At 56.3% G+C, this 18499-nt stretch overlaps 7 protein-coding genes across 7 annotated transcripts; 3 read left to right on the top strand and 4 right to left on the bottom strand.

The window, feature by feature from the left end:
- Positions 1 to 1847: 1847 nt before the first annotated feature.
- On the top strand, positions 1848 to 3313 carry CGCS363_v011423 (uncharacterized protein; the record flags this gene model as incomplete). The annotated part of the gene is made up of 2 exons (XM_036643272.1): positions 1848 to 1961; positions 2039 to 3313. The coding sequence occupies 2 exons, from the start codon at positions 1848 to 1850 to the stop codon at positions 3311 to 3313; spliced, it is 1389 nt and encodes a 462-aa protein (XP_036492238.1).
- A 1645-nt stretch (positions 3314 to 4958) lies between these two features.
- Positions 4959 to 5867, bottom strand: ustYa-1 (Oxidase ustYa; the record flags this gene model as incomplete). Its single annotated transcript, XM_036643271.1, has 2 exons — positions 4959 to 5494; positions 5552 to 5867. The coding sequence occupies 2 exons, from the start codon at positions 5865 to 5867 to the stop codon at positions 4959 to 4961; spliced, it is 852 nt and encodes a 283-aa protein (XP_036492237.1).
- A 2192-nt stretch (positions 5868 to 8059) lies between these two features.
- On the top strand, positions 8060 to 9436 carry apdF-2 (Aspyridones efflux protein apdF; the record flags this gene model as incomplete). The annotated part of the gene is made up of 1 exon (XM_036643270.1): positions 8060 to 9436. One exon carries the CDS (start codon positions 8060 to 8062, stop codon positions 9434 to 9436), a length of 1377 nt encoding a protein of 458 aa, XP_036492329.1.
- Positions 9437 to 9523: 87 nt separating this feature from the next.
- CGCS363_v011420 (uncharacterized protein) lies at positions 9524 to 10315 on the bottom strand (the record flags this gene model as incomplete). The annotated part of the gene is made up of 1 exon (XM_036643269.1): positions 9524 to 10315. The coding sequence occupies one exon, from the start codon at positions 10313 to 10315 to the stop codon at positions 9524 to 9526; it is 792 nt and encodes a 263-aa protein (XP_036492328.1).
- Positions 10316 to 13043: 2728 nt separating this feature from the next.
- Positions 13044 to 14296, top strand: ALTA7 (Minor allergen Alt a 7; the record flags this gene model as incomplete). The annotated part of the gene is made up of 4 exons (XM_036643268.1): positions 13044 to 13070; positions 13446 to 13531; positions 13609 to 14101; positions 14126 to 14296. 4 exons carry the CDS (start codon positions 13044 to 13046, stop codon positions 14294 to 14296), a joined length of 777 nt encoding a protein of 258 aa, XP_036491863.1.
- Positions 14297 to 15191: 895 nt separating this feature from the next.
- Positions 15192 to 16391, bottom strand: CGCS363_v011418 (Methyltransferase-like protein 24; the record flags this gene model as incomplete). Its single annotated transcript, XM_036643267.1, has 4 exons — positions 15192 to 15492; positions 15558 to 15759; positions 15824 to 16038; positions 16117 to 16391. The coding sequence occupies 4 exons, from the start codon at positions 16389 to 16391 to the stop codon at positions 15192 to 15194; spliced, it is 993 nt and encodes a 330-aa protein (XP_036491864.1).
- An 846-nt stretch (positions 16392 to 17237) lies between these two features.
- On the bottom strand, positions 17238 to 18263 carry elmMI (8-demethyl-8-alpha-L-rhamnosyl tetracenomycin-C 2'-O-methyltransferase; the record flags this gene model as incomplete). Its single annotated transcript, XM_036643266.1, has 3 exons — positions 17238 to 17777; positions 17831 to 18041; positions 18115 to 18263. The coding sequence occupies 3 exons, from the start codon at positions 18261 to 18263 to the stop codon at positions 17238 to 17240; spliced, it is 900 nt and encodes a 299-aa protein (XP_036491622.1).
- Positions 18264 to 18499: the final 236 nt, after the last annotated feature.

Genomic DNA, 18499 nt, shown 5'->3' with positions numbered 1-18499 from the left:
GTCTGACGGCATACAGCTGGAGATGGGCGGGTGAAGTGGTTCGTCGGTGAAGGCCGAGGGAATACCAATTGCTTGAATCTAATCGAAGGAAGCGCGGGAGACGCATTGATGGAGAGGTCGGTTCCCGAGATTCGGCTTGGTCCGTTTGCTGGACACGACAGGGCTCTTCCCTCCGCATTGTTTCGCCCGTTCGTGTTTCCCGTCGCGTATGTTCCCGGCTGCAATACTCTTAAGATCAATATTCGAGGGGTTGTTCATTCGACGAACACCAGTTGGACAGGTGCCATCTTCTGTAAACTCAAAAAGTTGCATTGATTGCTTCCCCTGCCATCCGGAGAGCCTCATCCAGTGTGGACGTCGTCGTGTGTCAACGGGCAGGGCATAGCCTCTTGGGCGTCCGTCTCTTCCGTGGCGGTTCGGTCCCTTCGGGCGCAGGACCAGCCATCGGGGACGGGCGGTGTCTCTTGGTCTGATATCATCGAGGAGCTGCATCCGCGGGGTCCTTTGCAGAGGACGCGACGACTCGCATCGTCGCAGCAGAGGGGGCGGCTGATTGGCTCAGGGTCTGGCTGTTCCCGCCGCCGGCGCCCACTAAGGAGCATACACGAACCCGGGGTGGGACGTTAGTGTTTCCGTCGAGGTCGTGTTTTTGGAGGCCCAGGGTTGTCGGCGGAGGGACGGCCTTTGCACAGCATTGGGTAAGGTAGGTAGGTCTACTGTCTTGTTGGTGGTGGGTGATGATGATTGCGGTTTTTGGGAGTGGTCTGCGAAATGAAATGAATGAATGCACTGCGTGCACCGAGCATTGCATTGCATCCGGAGCTGCAGATGCTCGAAAGGAGAACGAGATGGCACCTCAGGCACGAGAGGCAGAACCGAAGAAAAAAAAAAAAAAAGGAAAAGGCTTGGCTGGAACTGCAAAATGGGGGAATGAACGAACGGTGGTGCTGACGGGACCTGGACCTGACCTCCTCCAGTGTCCTCCTGCCTGCCCGGGCTGACGGTCAACCTGTGACCGTGACTTGACGCTGCTGCCTCCACGTCCCTCCTTCCCATAATCCATAATCTGGAATCCATCTCCATATCCATTTGCATCCAGTACCTTATTCATATCCATCCACCCTTACCTATCCTTAAACCCTTCACTGCTCTTCTCTCTCTGTCTCTCTCTTCCCCATTCAAACCCCTCTCCTCCACCCTCAGCTCCTGCTAATAATAAGGCGAGGTCGGTCCCTAAATACCTAAAAGGCATCTCTTACACCTCCTGGCTGAACACACCCACTGGCACCCTCTCCAATCCCCATCCCGTGTCCCACCTGGCATCCTCGTACACTAACGCACCTGGTCCTGGTCCTTAACCTGGACCTGGACCTGGCCTTTGGGTTGCCCCCCCGGGACCTTGCCTGCAAACTGGGACCTGCACCTCTGTCCTGCACCTGTTGTTCCATTCCTTCCTGACCTTACCTTGCCTCACCTCGCTCACCTCATCCGCACCTCTCTCACACACACTCACACACACCTACCAGCCAGCAGTCTGCGCTTCCCGCCGCTGCTTCCCTCCTTCCTGTCTCGTACCGTTCCTCCAACCCACCGGAAGAAAACCCTTCTCGCAACCGACTTCGATTACATTTCGCGCGTCGCGAATTCCTCCATATTGCCCTTCTCCATCTGCTGTTGTCAATCGTCGGTTCTCAATGTCCCAGCTCTGACGCTTATTTTTTGCCCTGCGCAGCTGGGACGCCCCGCCGTAATTCGCCTTACGCCTTACCTTAGTCACCTCCGCCCTCTTAACCGCCGCCTCTTCCGCTCTGCGCCCTCTATCCTTTGTCACTCGTTTCTTTACCAACATGTATCTCAATATGCGAATACCTCTGCAGTTGCTGGGAGTTGCTCGAGAGCACTCGTCCAGGGCCTTGCGGCGCCGTGACGGCGATAGCGATCCCAGGAAAGTCACCATCATTGTAAGTACACTATCATGCCATGGCCCCGAGCCGCTCGTGCCAGTCAACAACACCACTAACACCTATCGCCAATACAGGCAATCCTCGCCGCCCTGGTCCTCATTATCTTCGTCGCCTTTGTAATATTCTCCTTCCGCGCCTCTCGACGCAATCGCCAGCCCTCGAAGAACTCCTCCCGTGGAGGCTTTCTCAAAATATGGAACACGGGCGCTGGCCGGAGCAGGTACCAACAGGCTCAGGATGAAGAATCAAACTCCACCGAACAGCTAGCCACCCGCAGCTCCCGTACTCGCCCGACTTCCCTGCGCTTCGATGCCTCCACCAACCAGTCACAGGCCGACAGCCGCTCCCCCAACAGCGCCGTGAACCGCAACACTTCTATTCGCTCAGTCATGACCCTACCAGCTTACAGGGTCGATGCCAACGATAACGAACAGGTTTTGGGTCGTGAGGGCGAGCGTGGCGGTGTGGATGTTGTCATTGAGTACCCGACGGAGGAGAATGAGGAGGAACTGCGTGACCAAGAGATGGAAGCACTGTACCAGATTCGCCTGGCTCGACGACAAGAACTTGCCGAACGCGAGGAGAGGAGGAGAGAACGTCGCGAAGCGCGAGACCGTGGCGACCACGTTGCTCTGGAGAACATCCGCACACAAGCCCGCAACGCCAGCAACAACAGTGTCGTTGGCGTCCTCCGCGAAGAGCATGAACGTATCAAGGCCGAACGCCAAAGAAATGTCTCCAGCGTATCTTACGCCGATCTTGGCGTTGCACGTCACGATGGCACCCGAATTCGAGCCAACAGCCAGGAAAGCGAGAGGATGGGCTTGTTATCGGACGCTGCTAGTATTGCCGCCACATCAACCAGGTCCGTTGCCGAGTCGGGCCACAGGAGAGGCAGCTCCGTTATGAGTATCGACAGCGACCTCCCCTCTCCTGGGCTGCCGAGATCCCGGGCGAACTCGCGACCAGATACGCCCCGTCTAGACACAAGAGCCGGTTCGAGCCCTGAGATTATCGAGGCCGATGTTGGAGAGGCCGGCATCCCCATCTACTCTCCTCCCGGATACGACGAAGTTTCCCTCGACGATGAACACTCCAGAAGCAACACTCCTCAGCCAAACGTCGAACCCCCTCCGACCTATCCCGGACCCTCTCAACAACGCGCAGACAATCTTGCCTCAAATATGGCCGACTTGGCCGCGGAGGAGCACACGACTGGCCAACCTGGGCAGCAAAGCCAACAGAGCCAGCAGAGGAAGATACCACAATTACCAAGCCTTCGGCTACAGCAATTACCACAGATCGTGATTGAGCCATCCAGCGCCAGACCTCGTGATGACGAGAGGTGACGGTTGATCCTGGATAGAAGAGAAGGAAGAAAACCGGATGAATGACGGCTGGATTTAATGAGCCCCCGTGCAAAGGAAGAAAATTTGGTGGCGATCTTTTTTGATACATATGGCCTGAATCGGCAAATCACATACACACTGAGCGAGTGCTGTCAGGACGAGGCAAGCTCTCCAAACTCATTGTATAGTACCTTACCAGTAAACTGGATATCGGCGTTGGGCGAATCTCGGCCTGGACAGGGAGTTATAAAGGATACCAGAGCGTGTTCAGGAGGTTTTGCACCTCTGCGGCCTGCGCGCCCGAGGTACCATCATATTTCGAAGCAATCATTTCAAGCTTTCACTCTGAAAATGACTTTCTGTGCTCATTGGTTATACTGCTCTCCACGGTATTATCTGCCGAGTGCTCCTCGAGTGCATGGAAGGCATGCTTTATGATCTGCATTGTATGTAAGTAACCCTTGCTCTTATGACATGGCCAAGTTGCTGGGGCCAAGTCGAAGGTCAATTCCTGATGCTTGGCCTAGTCTTGATTTTGGGTCCTGACCCGTTTGCACTTGCCAAGCATCTTGGCCCAATGCTTGACTGTGCCTCCGGTTTTCCACCGGGTCGAAGACGAGCGATCGTAAGAGGCTGTAGAAGAACTTGCGGAAAACCCATGCGCAGTATTTGTCTCAGCAGGACCGATCAGAACCAAGTGCAGCCAAGACACTCAAGGGCCTCGGATGTGCTCAGGATTTTTGTTCGTCAAGCTCACAAAGCGCTATTTCTCTTACTCTTCAACGATACACATTCGCCCTGGGTGAAGGTTCTGCTGCACGGAATGGGTTATTGAGTTTGCGCAAGCAGCCCCATTGGAGGCAATCAGACGACAGCCGGGGGAAGCAGGGAATCAACAACGGGTGCTTGGAGACTCCCCAAAACCCTCGGATTATGTTACCGTCACTTCTGGCCTCAAACGAATCATTCTTTCTGTCCAGTACAGTGAGGCCCGACGCGGACTGCTTTTGTTTGGTGGTATTCCCTGTTACCTGAGGTCGTTTCTATCAACACATCCTGGCCTCTGCATCAATCTTATTATCGATGAAAAGGCATGAGAAACGGAGGGCGACTGATCAAAAGCCCTTGACGATTAGCATAAGCAAAGCTGGAGCGGGATTTACTATCCGGAGCGAATATGCAACATTTGCGCCCATCGTACATGTACTATTTTGTGACCGGATGACAGTATCCGAAGTTATTCACATAACGCGTTGGTGGGCGTTTGGCGCAGTGGTAGCGCGTCCGCTTTGCATACTCGCATCTGCGGAAGGTCTAGGGTTCAATCCCCTAAACGTCCATTACCTTTTGCTGATTCTCACGGCTGATGCTTTTTTGCTTTAATAGTCTTCGCACGCGCTTTCTGACTTTTAGCGTCTTTCAAGATAGCTGTGCAACGGCTCACAATACAGATTGAGAAAATAAAAGATGGCTTGGTTCGCTAAGCAAAAAGACTTCGGCCGGCCTGTATATATAAAGTGTCTCAATGAATTCATCCATGCTTTGCGGGCTCTGGCCGTAAAGTGAACACCTCCCGTCCCAAAACGCCGATAACCCAAAAAAACAGCCCGTTCCCCAAAACTCCAATTTTCATCCCAAGATATCATCAAATCCAGTGGTCGTCCAACGCGCGGTTCTTGTCGAGATAGTCATACACCTGCTTGGGGTCCTTGCACACGTGCTTCGCGTCCCAGCCGTCGCTGCCCGTGAACCCGGGGGGGAAGGTCGTCTGGGTGCCCTCGAGCGCGACGTCGCCCGAACACAGGATAGCCTGGCGCAGGTACTCGAAGCAGTGCTGGAGGTGCCAGGGCCCGTCGGCGCCCTCGGTGCCCTCGGGGATGTGGGAGTGCATGTCGACGGCGGCGGAGCCGTTGACGGAGAGGCCGGCGTAGCTCTCGAGAATGGCGTAGAGGCAGTGCAGCTGGTGCGTCATGGAGGTGGTGAAGACGGTGCGCGGGGCGAACTCCGGCAGCGGCACGGGGAGGTTGCTGTGGGCGCGCGGGTTCTTGACCTCGAGGTAGCCGAGGCCGCGGGGCACCATCTTGAGCCAGTTCTCCTGGAGGGAGGCGTTGGTGAAGAGCGATTTTGGGTCGTCGGGGACGAAGTCTGTTGTCGGGTGGAAGGTTGTTATTTGCTGGGTGACTGGAGGTTTCTTGTGTTAGCCAGGAGGAGATTCGACTGGGATGGGAATGTACGAACATTCTGGCGCAAAGCCTGTCAGGTCGCCGACGGGCTCGAGACGCTTGTCGCGGGCGGGCGACTGGAGGTATCGCCTCTCGACGAGGAGGCCGATGACGACGAGAATCAGAGCCGTGTCCAATACCCAGCGCCAGCGCCTGAAGGCCTCGCATTTCTTGGCGCACCGGCTTCGTCGTGTTGCGCAACCGCCGCCGTCTTCGATGTCTGCTTGCTTCCACGGCTTGTCGTCTTCGCTGAGCAGCGACACGCTGATGTCGGTCATGGAGTCATTGTGAGGCGAGACACCGCGACGGGTGTCTGAGTAGCCGTGATTCATGTTGTCGGTTGTCGTCGTCTTATAGAGGGAGCTCTTGATGAGTGAGGACTGACGACGATGGTTATGTATGTCTTCTTCGAAGAACAAGATACAGCTTGACTATCGAACGCTTCAAACTAACAATTCGATCATTGAAGGATAGAAAACCCAAGGCCCAAACTCCTGGGCGGCCAGCCAAGGACGCGACATCATGTCCCTATTATTCGGCCAATGTGAAACACCCTCTGGGCTGATGTCCCTCCCAACGGCGGTGCGTGGCGTCGCTGGCCGGTCGATGATCTGAAGGAGATCCGACACTTTGTGTCTGAGAACGGCGGAGCGGCGGGAAACGGTGACCCGTGCGTCTGTACCCTGGGCGAAAGGACTTGAGGGTGACCTATTCTCATGTGGCCGTGGACTCTTTTCTCTGAATAATACTTGCGATGGTAGAAATCCGAAATTCGGTCGCAATGATTGGGATGGATTGAGTGAGGTCGGTGGTGAATGAGATACTTTGCCCATGCGCCCACAAGATTTGCGCCAACATTCGCACTTGCAGGCTGCCAAAGCCAAGCTCAAAGCCTAACGAGTTAAGCATAATCCCCACTGGGCAGCTAGCTTCCTTTCTGTGAAGAATCAACGTGGCTTACAATTGAATGATCCTATTCATTATTCGCGACTCATCAATCCTCATCAAATTGCGTCTAAGCATCAAAGATCAAAAAGTAAAATATGTTTTAGACTATTCCGATGACGATAAAAAGGCAAAAATGACAACTGTGAGATTCGAACTCACGCATCTTTCGATACCAGAATACTACCCTTTGGAAGGACAAGCTCGTCGCTTGAGTCTGGCGCCTTAGACCGCTCGGCCAAGTTGCCCAGTGATTTCCGAAGCGGATTCATTACTCGAGTACCCTTGCGCACAGGTGTGGAGACCTCGCCCTGTCAAGCAAGCTTCATCCGAAGCACAGCTTCCGTCCAGTTGCTGGGCCCGGTGGTTTTCTTCTTTGGCTTTGGCATTCTGCAGTTGACTTCACATCATCTGAGATGGTTTTCTTTCTGAGTACAGCAAGCTTTCGGTCACCTACCACGTCAGAGCTGAAGCCCTAAAGCACCGCTCAACCTCTGGCCCAAGGTTTGCGCGCCAGCTCTGGCTGACTTCATCATCGTATGAGCTTCACTGCCCTCACATCACCTCCTTCCAACAAGGCCGAATGTCTCGGATGCAAATGGCCTCCGGCATGGGCCCGTCCGCACCGGCCTCGGCGGCCGCGTACCGCCGAGAACGTCCTCCCCCGTGGGCCCTCCGTTATCGTCGTCGTCGTCAAAATGTGGAAATCATTCGAGTTCCCAAGGGTCCAGTCGTCAGTGCACCGGGAAGCCTAAGCTAGACTCGGCCTAGCCGGTGGGAATACAGCGGAGACCAGCAGAGGACGGGAGTTGACGTCGGCAATCTTTCGAGCCTGCTTCTGATTCTTTTGTTGCTTTCACCCTGCCAACATGTTTGGCCTCGCCCAGAGACGCGGTGGTTGCTGGGAAAAGACCATCCGCGTCTCTCAGTAATCGGGGACTGGCTACGGTAGATATCACTTTCATATTCACCCAGCTTCTGGATATGTTCACTAGTACCAAGGTGTATTAGCTAGGCCTACAAACCATCACTTTCTCGGGAGAAGCCTCCCGATCGCAACCCTCCCATGCCCTGGCGTCCGCACTGCCGGGACGAGGTGGCGGATGCGCATCTCAAATCCATCAACAAAGATTTTTTTTCTTTTACATGGCCCCAAAGATAGCGAACAGTGGACCCTTGCCAATGGTGCAATACGCAGAGTTCCATTGTTTCCCATCCCTTTTTTAAATGTCCGTCGGTCTGCCGCCGCCGCCACTGGTCCTTTGCCGATTCCACTTCCCGATTTCTAATACATCTTCCGACCTTTCGTTTTCTTTTGCTCGGCGTCAGATCAGGATAAGACCACGCTTGTTGGGGGGAAACACATATTTAATGTTTAATCGCTCCTTCTCCCACTTATAACATCGACTTGAGCCGCCGGGCAGATTTCCCGACTAGATCTTCGAAAGGATCGCCCTCGCAACGTCGCAACGAGCAAGGTTCATCCGCCAAGGAGGCTTGCATGAACCAACGATCCCCCTCTCGGGACAACATCACCACGAAACGACGAGCAAAAATCCCAGCTCAAAAAATTTAGAACATGTCTTCGGCCCGAGACCCGGCCGCCGAGGCCGATGAGAAGCACGGCTCCGCGCCCCCGGGCCTCCGTTTAAACCACCCCTCCGAAACGACTCTCACGCCCGCCTCGAACTCGGACAACGACCCCGAAACCCAACCCTCCGCGGCGGCGGCACCCACGACATCCGATCCCGGCGCCGTCCCAGACGGCGGTCTCGAGGCCTGGCTCCAGGTCCTCGGGTCCTGGGTCGTCCTCGCCGCCACGTGGGGCCTCGTCAACACCTTCGGCGTGTACCAGACCTACTACGAGACGACGCTCGCCGCGACGCCCTCGGCCATCTCCTGGATCGGCTCGCTGCAGGGCGCGCTGCTGATGCTCGTCGGGCCCGTCTCCGGCCCGCTGTACGACGCGGGCTACTTCCGCGAGCTCCTCTGGGCGGGGCTCTTCCTCATCCTCCTCGGCCAGTTCATGACCTCGCTGTGCACGACCTACTGGCAGGTACTGCTCGCGCAGGGCGTGTGCATCGGCCTCGGCTGCGGGCTGACCTTCCTCCCCTCGACGGCGATCCTCAGCCAATACTTCCTCAAGCGGCGCTCCTTCGTCATCGGCATCGCGGCCACGGGCTCCCCGATCGCGGGCATGGTGTTCCCCATCATCTTCGGCCGGCTGCAGCCCGTCATCGGCTTCGGGTGGGCGACGCGCATCATGGGCTTCATCCTGCTCGGGCTGTCCGTCATCCCGGCGCTGTGGATGCACACGCGCCTGCCGCCGTCGGGGCACAAGCGGTCGCTCATTGACCGGACGGCGCTGCGCGACCCGGCCTTCATGCTGGTCATGGTCGGCTCCTTCTTCGCGTTCCTGTCCATGTACATTGCCTTCTTCTACATCCAGCTGTTCGCCGTCAGCCGCGGCATCGGCCCGGCGTCCTTCTCGTCGTACTTTGTGACGCTGCTGAGCGCGGGGAGCATCCCCGGGCGCGTGGTGCCCAACTACCTCGCGGACAAGATCAGCGCGGTGTACGTGCAGACGTCGCTCGCTGCGGGGGCGGCGATTATGATGTTCGCGTGGCTGGGGATTAACAACATGGCGGGCCTGATCGTGTTCGCCATTATCTACGGTTGTTTTTCGGGGGGTATGGTCAGCATCACGCCGAGCGTGATCGTGAGTCTGTCGCCGGACCTGGGCCGCGTGGGGACGCGCATGGGCATGATGAACTTCACGTCGGGCATCTCGATCCTCATCGGCACGCCTATTGCCGGCGCGATCCTGGGAGGATACAGCGAGGTGGAGTGGCAGGCCATGATCGGGTACGGAGCGGCGGCTCTGACGGTGGGATGTTTCTGCTTCACGCTGGCCAAGATCTTCCAGCTGAAGCAAGAGCGGTCTCTGAAGGCTTGAGTTAGTGGCCAGTAATGTATTGCAATCGTGTATATTAAGAGGGCTCTGTTCCACGTTGATCGCGGCTATCAAGACGCACTTGTAGAGTCACCGCATCCACCACCAACCGCAAGCCACTGCCGCGACGCCGCCAAACACAACCGCCCATCGAGCCAGCCCGCGCATGATCTGCTCTTTCGCAAAAGCATCCATCGCGTCCCCGTCGTTGATGTTCGGAAACGGCACATCCGGGATCGGCTTCCCGAGAGCCTTGCACAAAGGCTCCCACCCGTCCTTAACATGGTAGAACACCAGCTGATCCGCGGGCACCACCCTTCTCAGCCACGCCTGGTGGGTATCCCACACGGCGCGGTCCGGCACAGGAGCTTCGTGGGGAAACAGCTCACCCCAGCGACCCTTGGGGATCGCATCAATGTACCGCGGGAACCAGCGCATGGTCGGGACGAGAAACAGTGCAAAAGACAGAAAGGCCTGCAGAGACGCGTTGCCCGTCTTTTGGATGCTGCGGACCCACGCGTCCGGTTCGCGGACGGTGCAGATGACCTTGACGCCAGGGTGCATCTCCAGCAGCTCCTCGATGAAGAGCATGCCAGGCACGTCGAGCACGGCGGCGAAGCCGTCGGCCAGGTGGTTTCTCAGCGTCTCCCGGACGACCTTGTCGTCCTCGGCTGATTTGATCGGGGTGTGCTCGAGGGCGGCGATCCAGGAGCGGATCTCGGATTCCGGGCCTCTGGTGACTTGGGTACCGCCGTGGTGGACGGGTCCGTTTAGGAGGATTTCGAGGGCTTTGCTGAAAGAGGCCGTGCCGGTTCGGGGGAGGCCGGCTCCGATGACCTGGAGCTTGGTTCCGGGCTTCGGCTTGGAGGCTTCTTGGCCCATTGTGAGACTTGAGATGCTTGTTTGAAGATTTTGCACTCGAGAAAGAACGCAAAAGATGGAGCCACTGTAATCAGATTAGATGAATGATTGATACTTACGAGTTTCCTATTTTGATGCCAATGCTGACACCGTCCACTAAGGTAGCCGAGGATGCACCTAATGACCCCTTCCGTTTTGGGGAATTAAAAATCACTTGTCACCCCTCTCACTCGACGTGGTAAGAATATCAATCACATATGCCCATGGCAGAGTGTTTGGCGTAGTGAAGCAGTTGACAGTCTGAAATGGACGAGGCCGTTGCCGGATACGGGCAGAGAGAGTCCCAGGTGAGAGCGCACACCTCCGTTCACCGACCTGACTCACCGAGAAATCCAGCGTTGCGTACCCCATCAAGGTCGGCGGGCGCTTGCCAATTTTGGCAAATGGGAGTGGAACTCGTTTTCGCACCATACCGAGGATCTGTGTCACTGAGCCTGAGAGCTGCACAATAATAGTACGGCGAGGTTGGCGGTGAGGGTCCGTCGATGCATCGGATGTTGGATGCGTTTCGTTTTCGTGGTGCGGATAAGGCTCGATATGGGCATTGGCTGCTCCGTGACCCCCGTCAGCGAAGCCAAGTCTTTCTATCGGGACCTAGCCCTCGAAAGATAGGTCGAGAGAGATCTCGATAGCGGACAGGGCCTAGGTGTTGTAAGCCAGATGTTGAAAATGAAGACCAAAGTATTACCATTACCCAGCGATTCGTGAGCGTGTACCTACGGAGCTAACTGCAGGTTACGATGCGCGGATCCGTACCAGCGGCGGCGAGGGCGGCCTATCACGGCGGCAGGTGAGGGTCCAGCGCTGTGTGTTGCTGATTCATACTTGGATCATGGCGCTGGTGCAGCTTCAACCGCTTAACTCAGACCCGCGCGCGAGGGATGACAGCGACAGCGACAATGTATGGGGTGCCGCAGCGTGCTCCGTCGTCGGGTCCAGGCGGTGTCTCCACTGAATGCTGACGGCGGTTGACGAAATCTGCGACCATCTGCTTTGTGATCTGATGGACCTATTCAATCCATGGGTATCAGACGACAATTTCGATGAGCGCAACCGTCCAGGATCGGCCAGAGGGAACAGGAGTCCCACGTGTAAGTCATGAAGAAAAGATGCTCCGTGCAGTCCACGTCCTGAGGTAGACACTGGAATCCCCGGCGTTCTTTCATTGGCTCGCCGTGTTCTGAGCTCCGTAGAAGGAGATGGGCTGCCATTTGTCAGTCAAGACTAATCTCTTCGTCCTACCATCGATCGTCACCGCCAACTCCGGACCTCACTCGCAAAAGATGCCTTCGGCTCCGGCACTTGGCAATAATGGGAGGGAAAACAGGCTTTGGTACCTGATCCCATCCCGCCGTCTGGCTGAGCTTTGACCTCCGAGGGCCTCAACTCTAAATGAGGAACGCTCCTGATGTTAGGTTCGTCTCGCGGTTCGTCATGACAATTTGAGGGAACGGCAAGAGGGCAATCCGTGATACACCCGCGATCCGAAAGTATTTGCGCTCCTCCAGAGACAGTCGTGCACAAAAGAAGAGCCTCCTCCCCCCACCGGGCTGCCAGGTTGGTGAGACTAAAGTGACAATGGAAGTGCCGCCCTTACCCCACGGCCGACAGGGTGGTCGAGGAAAGGGATTGCCTGTGTATTCGTAAGGCTTATGATAGCTGATGGCGTTGTTAAGCACTTATTCAGCACCCTCGTCTCTTTCAGAAATCCAGCCCCCCCGCTGCTGGACCACGGATCACTGCGATCTGTTGCAGGGCAGCTACTGGAACAAGGTCGGCACGGGTGGTTTCTGACATGGGTTCGATGGGCAAGATGGTGGTGTTCTCCGGGTAGCTTGCATCATGGCTGAATTGGATGTTGCATCGCGACCTGACGTGCCTATCGCAACCCATCCTCGCCCGCGGCTCCGATTCGCATCGTGTCTGTTTCCTGTGATGAGTATTGAGTGAGACTTTCATTGCACAGAAACAGTATGGCGGGTAAGTACTTGCCTGCCTAGGTACAGAGTAGAATAGGTACACTGAGATCACGAACCCAAGGAGTGTACCTACCTACCTCAGGTGCCTACCTCAGGTGCTCATGTCACAATAACAAGCCAGCCCCGCAGCGGAGCATGGACCAGCTTGGAGGGGTGTAGCTCCCCATGCCGGGCAGGGCAGGGGCAGGGCAGCTGCTTTCCTTCCCTCCCCTCCACCCGCACCTTGAGGTGCGGTTTGTCAATTGTCGCGCGCCTGCTTACAGCACCTTAGCTGAGCAGCATGGAGCTCTTGGCCGTTGAAGCTGGATGAAACCGCACCTCATCGTCCACCTCAGATCCCAACCTATGGAAAGTACCTACCTTACCTACCTTGACGCCCGTCTGGTTGGCCTGCCCGAGTCTAGCGTGCCTTTGATGATGCAACACCGCCGTAAGGTACCTTATCCAAACCCCTCCAGCCCCTCTCTGGCCGTTTCCGCGCCTGGCCAAGCTGCCGGCCTTGCGTGGTAACGTATCCGTACCTTGTCTTGCCCGGGTACTCTGGGTGAGGTAGATTGATATAAGAAGATGTGCTCCTTCCCAACAGACGACACCTTTTACTCCATTCCCTCTCCAGTTCCTCTGTGTTGAGCACTGATTTCCTCTCTTCACTGCAATCGATACCCTTCCTTTTCTATCCATCCGTCCTACAGAGACACACATCTGCCACAATGGCTCCCAAGATCGCTATCGTCTACGTGAGTATCCACCCCCCAGCCAGTAGCTCTTCTTTCCTAATCGGGCAATTTCTTCTGTCCCGTTCTCTGCCCCTCCCCCCACCCGCTACCTCACTCACCACCTTGCCACCTCACTCAATCTCAACGGTGGCTTGGCAACCTCTGTCTCCCTTTCCATGTCTACCGCAAGCCTTGTGTGCAGTAGATGCCCATCGTTGCCTCTGGCTGCAACAGAAGGCCTCATTCTGCAGACGACATGACGACTCCCGCGCACAATCATGACGCCTCGATACGCGTTGCCCGCACCTCGGCGCCCTGAACCCCGCCGCGATCGCCAACTCAACTCCAACCCTGCCCTTAAGACCGCCATGCTAATCCCGTGCGCCCTCACAACAGTACTCCATGTACGGCCACATCCGTACCCTGGCCGAGGCCGAGAAGGCCGGTATCGAGAAGGCCGGCGGCACCGCCGACCTCTTCCAGTACGTCCTGCTTTACTACAAACCCCTTCCCCGCCGCGAGTCGCTTGCAAACCGGCTAACCACTGTACAATCAACAGGATCGCTGAGACCCTCCCTGAGGAGGTCCTCACCAAGATGGGCGCTCCCCCCAAGCCCAGCGACATCCCCGTCCTCGAGGACCCCTCCACCCTCGAGGCCTACGACGCCTTCCTCCTCGGCATTCCAACCAGATACGGCACCTTCCCCGCCCAGTGGAAGACCTTCTGGGACAAGACCGGCAAGCAATGGAGCTCCGGTGGCTACTGGGGCAAGCTTGCCGGCCTCTTCATTTCTACCGCCTCCCTCGGCGGCGGCCAGGAGTCCACTGCCATCGCCGCCATGTCCACCCTCGCCCACCACGGCATTATCTACGTCCCCTTCGGCTACGCCAAGGCCTTCCCCCTGATGGCTGACCTCAGCGAGATTCACGGCGGTGGTCCCTGGGGTGCCGGCACCTTCGCCGGCGCCGACGGCTCTCGCCAGCCCTCCGAGAAGGAGCTCGAGATCGCCCGCATCCAGGGCCAGTCCTTCTACGAGACCGTTGCCAAGCACGTGGGTTGACTGCATGGCAGCAAGGACGGTGCCAAGGTGGAGAACGGCACGACCAACGGTACCAACGGAGCGGACAAGCCGGCCCCGGTCAAGAAGGACCCGCCCGCGACGGAGAGCCGGGCGCCGAAGGAACTTGACGACAAGGACGTCAAGTCTGGACCGTGTGGACTGCCCAGCAAGTGTGTGGTGCAATGAAAACAGAGCCCCTGCACGTTTAATCATGTAAAATCATCACAAAAATATTTACCGTAATGACATACTTACCACCACTTTGCACACAAATCATCCCATGAGTACGTGAACGGTTCTGCCACCATCGAAAAACTCCGCCTACGCCCGTCATGACACTCGGACGCCATCCGGTCTACACCTGCGGAGTCAAAACTTGGACGGAGCAGGGTCCAAATAAGCTTTGTCGCCGCGCGCAGACATCGGGGACGGACGCGACCCTCCTCGGACTGGCTGACCGCATTACGGCCAGGGGAAATCAAGGCAGCGATAGGCCAGACTCTTGACCACGGCAAATGAGGGATCGAGCTATTCAGGGACAAACCAGGAAGGCGGGGGAGAGGGTTGGAGAAGAAGAGGTTTAGCGCACGGGACTGACAAGCTGACATGCAGCGCTTTCGTAGCAGAAAGAAAACCTTTTTTTTTCGTTTTCGCCGTTTGCCCACGAACGATCCCTGGAATTGGAGTATTTAGACTTCTCGACACCATTTGCAGAATAATGGTTCGAAGATGGAAGGTGGCCGAGGTTTGACCGAATGATTGAATTTTCATCTGCCTTTAGTTCCATCTCAGCTCCGTCTCTTTCAAGGATCATCGAATGACAACTCCAGGTTATGGGCCGTGATATCGCCGACCACCGCCGACTACGGGCCGCGACGTCTTGGGCTGTGCGGCAGACTATCGTCATGGTCCGTGACTGTCAGTCATAAACGAACGTTGGGAGAAACAAGTCCTTAATTCACACATTGACTGAATTAATAGGGCATCCATGTCCACACATGTTATTTGCCATTCGCATGTACCGACAACGCCCTTAAACAATGCAATATCACCATGCCAAACACCGTACGCTCAGTGGCTTTTACCTGCCGTGGAAAAGGACATTGTTGCGGTCCTTGACGTTGACCAACGTGTACTCGGCCAGCTGGGGGTGCTCGAAACCCAGAGTGACGGCGAGCAGGTTCGGCTCGGTCCAAGTAGGACGCAGGCCACGCGCTTCCATACGCTCCCACCAGTCGAGGTACGTCTTGGAGTTCCTCACTGTGAAGAAGTGGATCTCGACCATGAGCTGGCCGATGGGAAACTCTCCGCTGGCAAAGTCGGCCATGAGACCGTCTATGGCCTCGAACTCGGCCTCCTCAATGTCCATCTTGAGAATGTCACTGTGATGTCGCCATGTCAGTGTCTAAGCTCAGCATGGAGGTCAGGAGTGGGCAGCAATGCGTACATGTACTGATGACCGTTCATTTCCATCAAGTCGCTAATGCTGTAGAAAGGAGGGCTCGCGTTCAGGTCCGTCTTTCCGGCAATACCGGCCTGAAGGAACTGGGCACGAGCACGGTTGGAAGCCTCGAGCTGTTCCCCAAAGTCGACAACGGAGAAGTCGTATGCCCAGACGTAGCAAGGCGTGCGGCTCAGCATTTCGTTCTCTGAATGGCGAGCTTTGTCAGGAAACACCATCGCCAATACTTAGTGCTATGGCGGGAAACTTACCGAAGCTAGACTCGTCACGAACACCAAACGAGTAAACGACACACTGCTTGTTCTTGGGGAAGTTGACGTAATGCGACATTCCGCATACCCACTTGCCGCCGTCTCCCATGCGGCCAACACGCTCCATCTCATGAGGGCAGCTCCATGAAGCCGGAGTGAAATCCCAGATCGAGTACGGGCTCTTCTTGTAAATTTCCGCGTTAATGGCAGGGAACCTGATGCATGTAAAGACATATGGTCAGCCGTGGGTTTCCTGATCTGCCGACGTGGGATAACGGGGAGGGGATTCATACATGGGCATCTTGGAAGCATCACCGTAGTCGGCAGCGATCATCTCGTGACGCTGTCGGACCGTCTTCTTCCATAGGGCCTCGGATTTCTCCATGGCCTCACGCAGGGAGGGACGGCCGGATCTGAGCTGGGTGATGGAGCCGACCTTGTTTGCCGCCCACTCCTTGGCCTGCGGTGCGGAGCCGCCCGTGGCAGACAAGAAGGCGAGCACCAAGAGCAATCCAGCAGCCAGCCAGAGCATCTGGACGATGCGGCGGTTGTTGGCGGGCAAACTCATGGTGGAGGTTCAGTTGCTGAACCGAGAGTCAAGATGTGATTATGCTCCGATTGTGGATCCAAGAGAAAGGCGGGCTGCTTTCGTAGAAAGCGGAGGATGAAGAGAAGATGATGGAAGAGCTGGTAGCTCAGGTAGATTAAGTAGAATGAGGGAGGGGCGTCGCCGAATGTGCACTGCAGCCCTTAAAATGTTTGTAAGCGTGGCTTCCCACCGTGGACACGGAAGGCTCGAATTAGTACCTGCTCAAAAAGGGAAGTATATTTAATCGCAGGAAAGAGGGACGACTTCCTTCCTCCTTCCCACCTACACATTCAAGGGACATATTGGACCGGAGAAGCTGAAGAAAGAGGCTTCTCGGCGGGAGGCGGAGGCCAGGGATGATGAGACCGGGCATGCCCAAGCCAACACAAGGGTGCACCAGGGTTCGTCCTCACTTCAAACATTTACCTGATGATTGAAGGGGAATCCAACGCGGGCTTTGCATTCCTGCACATCTCCGAAACCCCACGAGCTTCTTTGCTTGACTGCCAGTGCAAGCGCCACCTCCCTAGGCTAAACTATCCCCGACGCCATGCTTTGTTGTACTCGCTCAGCTGAAGACGAAGCCCCCGCACACCAGTCAATCGCTGGCGATAGCAGCCACCACATGCTCAATGGTCTTCTCGCGCTGGCTGGACGCCACTGTGGATGATGCAATTATAAATAATATTTAAGCATTGTTGGCTGTGACTCGACAAGTACATTCATCCATGTAGGCCAGTATCCTGACAGACAAGGGAGAAAACAACCGGACTCCTGTCCCATCCCACCCGCTACTCCTCGTGGTATTCCTTCGAACAAAACTACTCATCGCGCTCCAATCTCCTTCTTGACCAACACGCACATCGCCTCCATACAGTCGATGCTCGCAATCTCATGCGTGAAGGGGTATTTGGTGGCACCGACCGGTTCAACATGAGCCTCGTATGCCGGCAGGCTCATTATATCGTCCAAGATCTCGTACAGGAAACGCATGAAGGTGCGCTTCGTAGCGTCGGTCCTGGATGGGTCGCCCTGCCACGAGCTCAAGTAGCTGGTGTGCAGGTCCTCGATGATGTAGATACCGCCGGGGCGGACGTACTGCCACAGCTCGTGGAGACTGACTTCCTGCTGCCTCATGCTGTGGCCGCCGTCGTCGATGAGGATGTCTAGGAGACCATCGGCGGTGGCAGCGGCACCCGCTGCGTGGAGGAACGACGGGTTGGCCTGATCGCCGAAGTGGACGGACGCCTGAGGGTGCTCGGCAGCCCATGCCTTGCCACAAGCCTCGTTGTACTCAATGATGTTGATTTCCAACTGGGGGAAGTACTGGATCCAAGTCGAGAACGAGGCGCCGGGACCGTAGGCCTGCGACGGCGTGAGATAGCGGACGGGGAGGAGATACAGGGGCCCAGACTTACCATGCCGCAGCCGAGACCGATCTCGAGCATCTTGACGTGGCTGTCACGGAAGGCCGGGAGGTACTTGTCGTATAGGACGGCGTAGTTGTGGTCCGTTACCTTGTCCGTACCGGAGTCCTTGGCCAGGTCGGCGAATGTCGGCCGGTTATCGTGCTTGCCGCCGTAGGTAGTCACATGTCCTGGCTTGTAAGTGTGGCCATTGCTGCCGGCACTGCGATTGAGATGTCAGCCTCATAGGACTTTCATTTGTATATGATGAGAGGCTTTGGGGCGAGTGGACGCACTTATTCCATCCTGTCGTTTGCTTGATAGACTCCGGGACACCCTCACGGGAGACGTGAACTGTGGCAAGGAGGAGGAGGATGGTAGCACCAGCGAAAAAGATGGACAGGTACCTCCTGTTGGCGGACACGTTGGAAATCGGAGTCTGCATCGTGATGGTGATGCTAAGCCGATGCTCTCTGCTGGACTATCGAGTTGTGTGAAGAATAAAGTCTTGGACAGTGGGGACAGAAGGTGAGCAACGAACGGCGAGCGTCCTGCTCGTTTAATATTTCACGTACAGCTGCTGATCGTGTTCTACTGCGTGACGATTCTCCATTCGCGTATGCTTCCGGTCTCATCTGCGCCCGGCATCCGTTCCAAAATACCTGAAGCAAAGCTAGCTTC

Source organism: Colletotrichum siamense (genome assembly GCF_013390195.1).
Source record: "Colletotrichum siamense strain Cg363 chromosome Unknown KSG_Cg363_contig07, whole genome shotgun sequence".
In the NCBI taxonomy this organism is placed as follows: Eukaryota; Fungi; Ascomycota; class Sordariomycetes; order Glomerellales; family Glomerellaceae; genus Colletotrichum; species Colletotrichum siamense.
The sequence above is the reverse complement of the archived record's forward strand: the minus strand, read 5'-3'. Positions and strand labels throughout refer to the sequence as shown.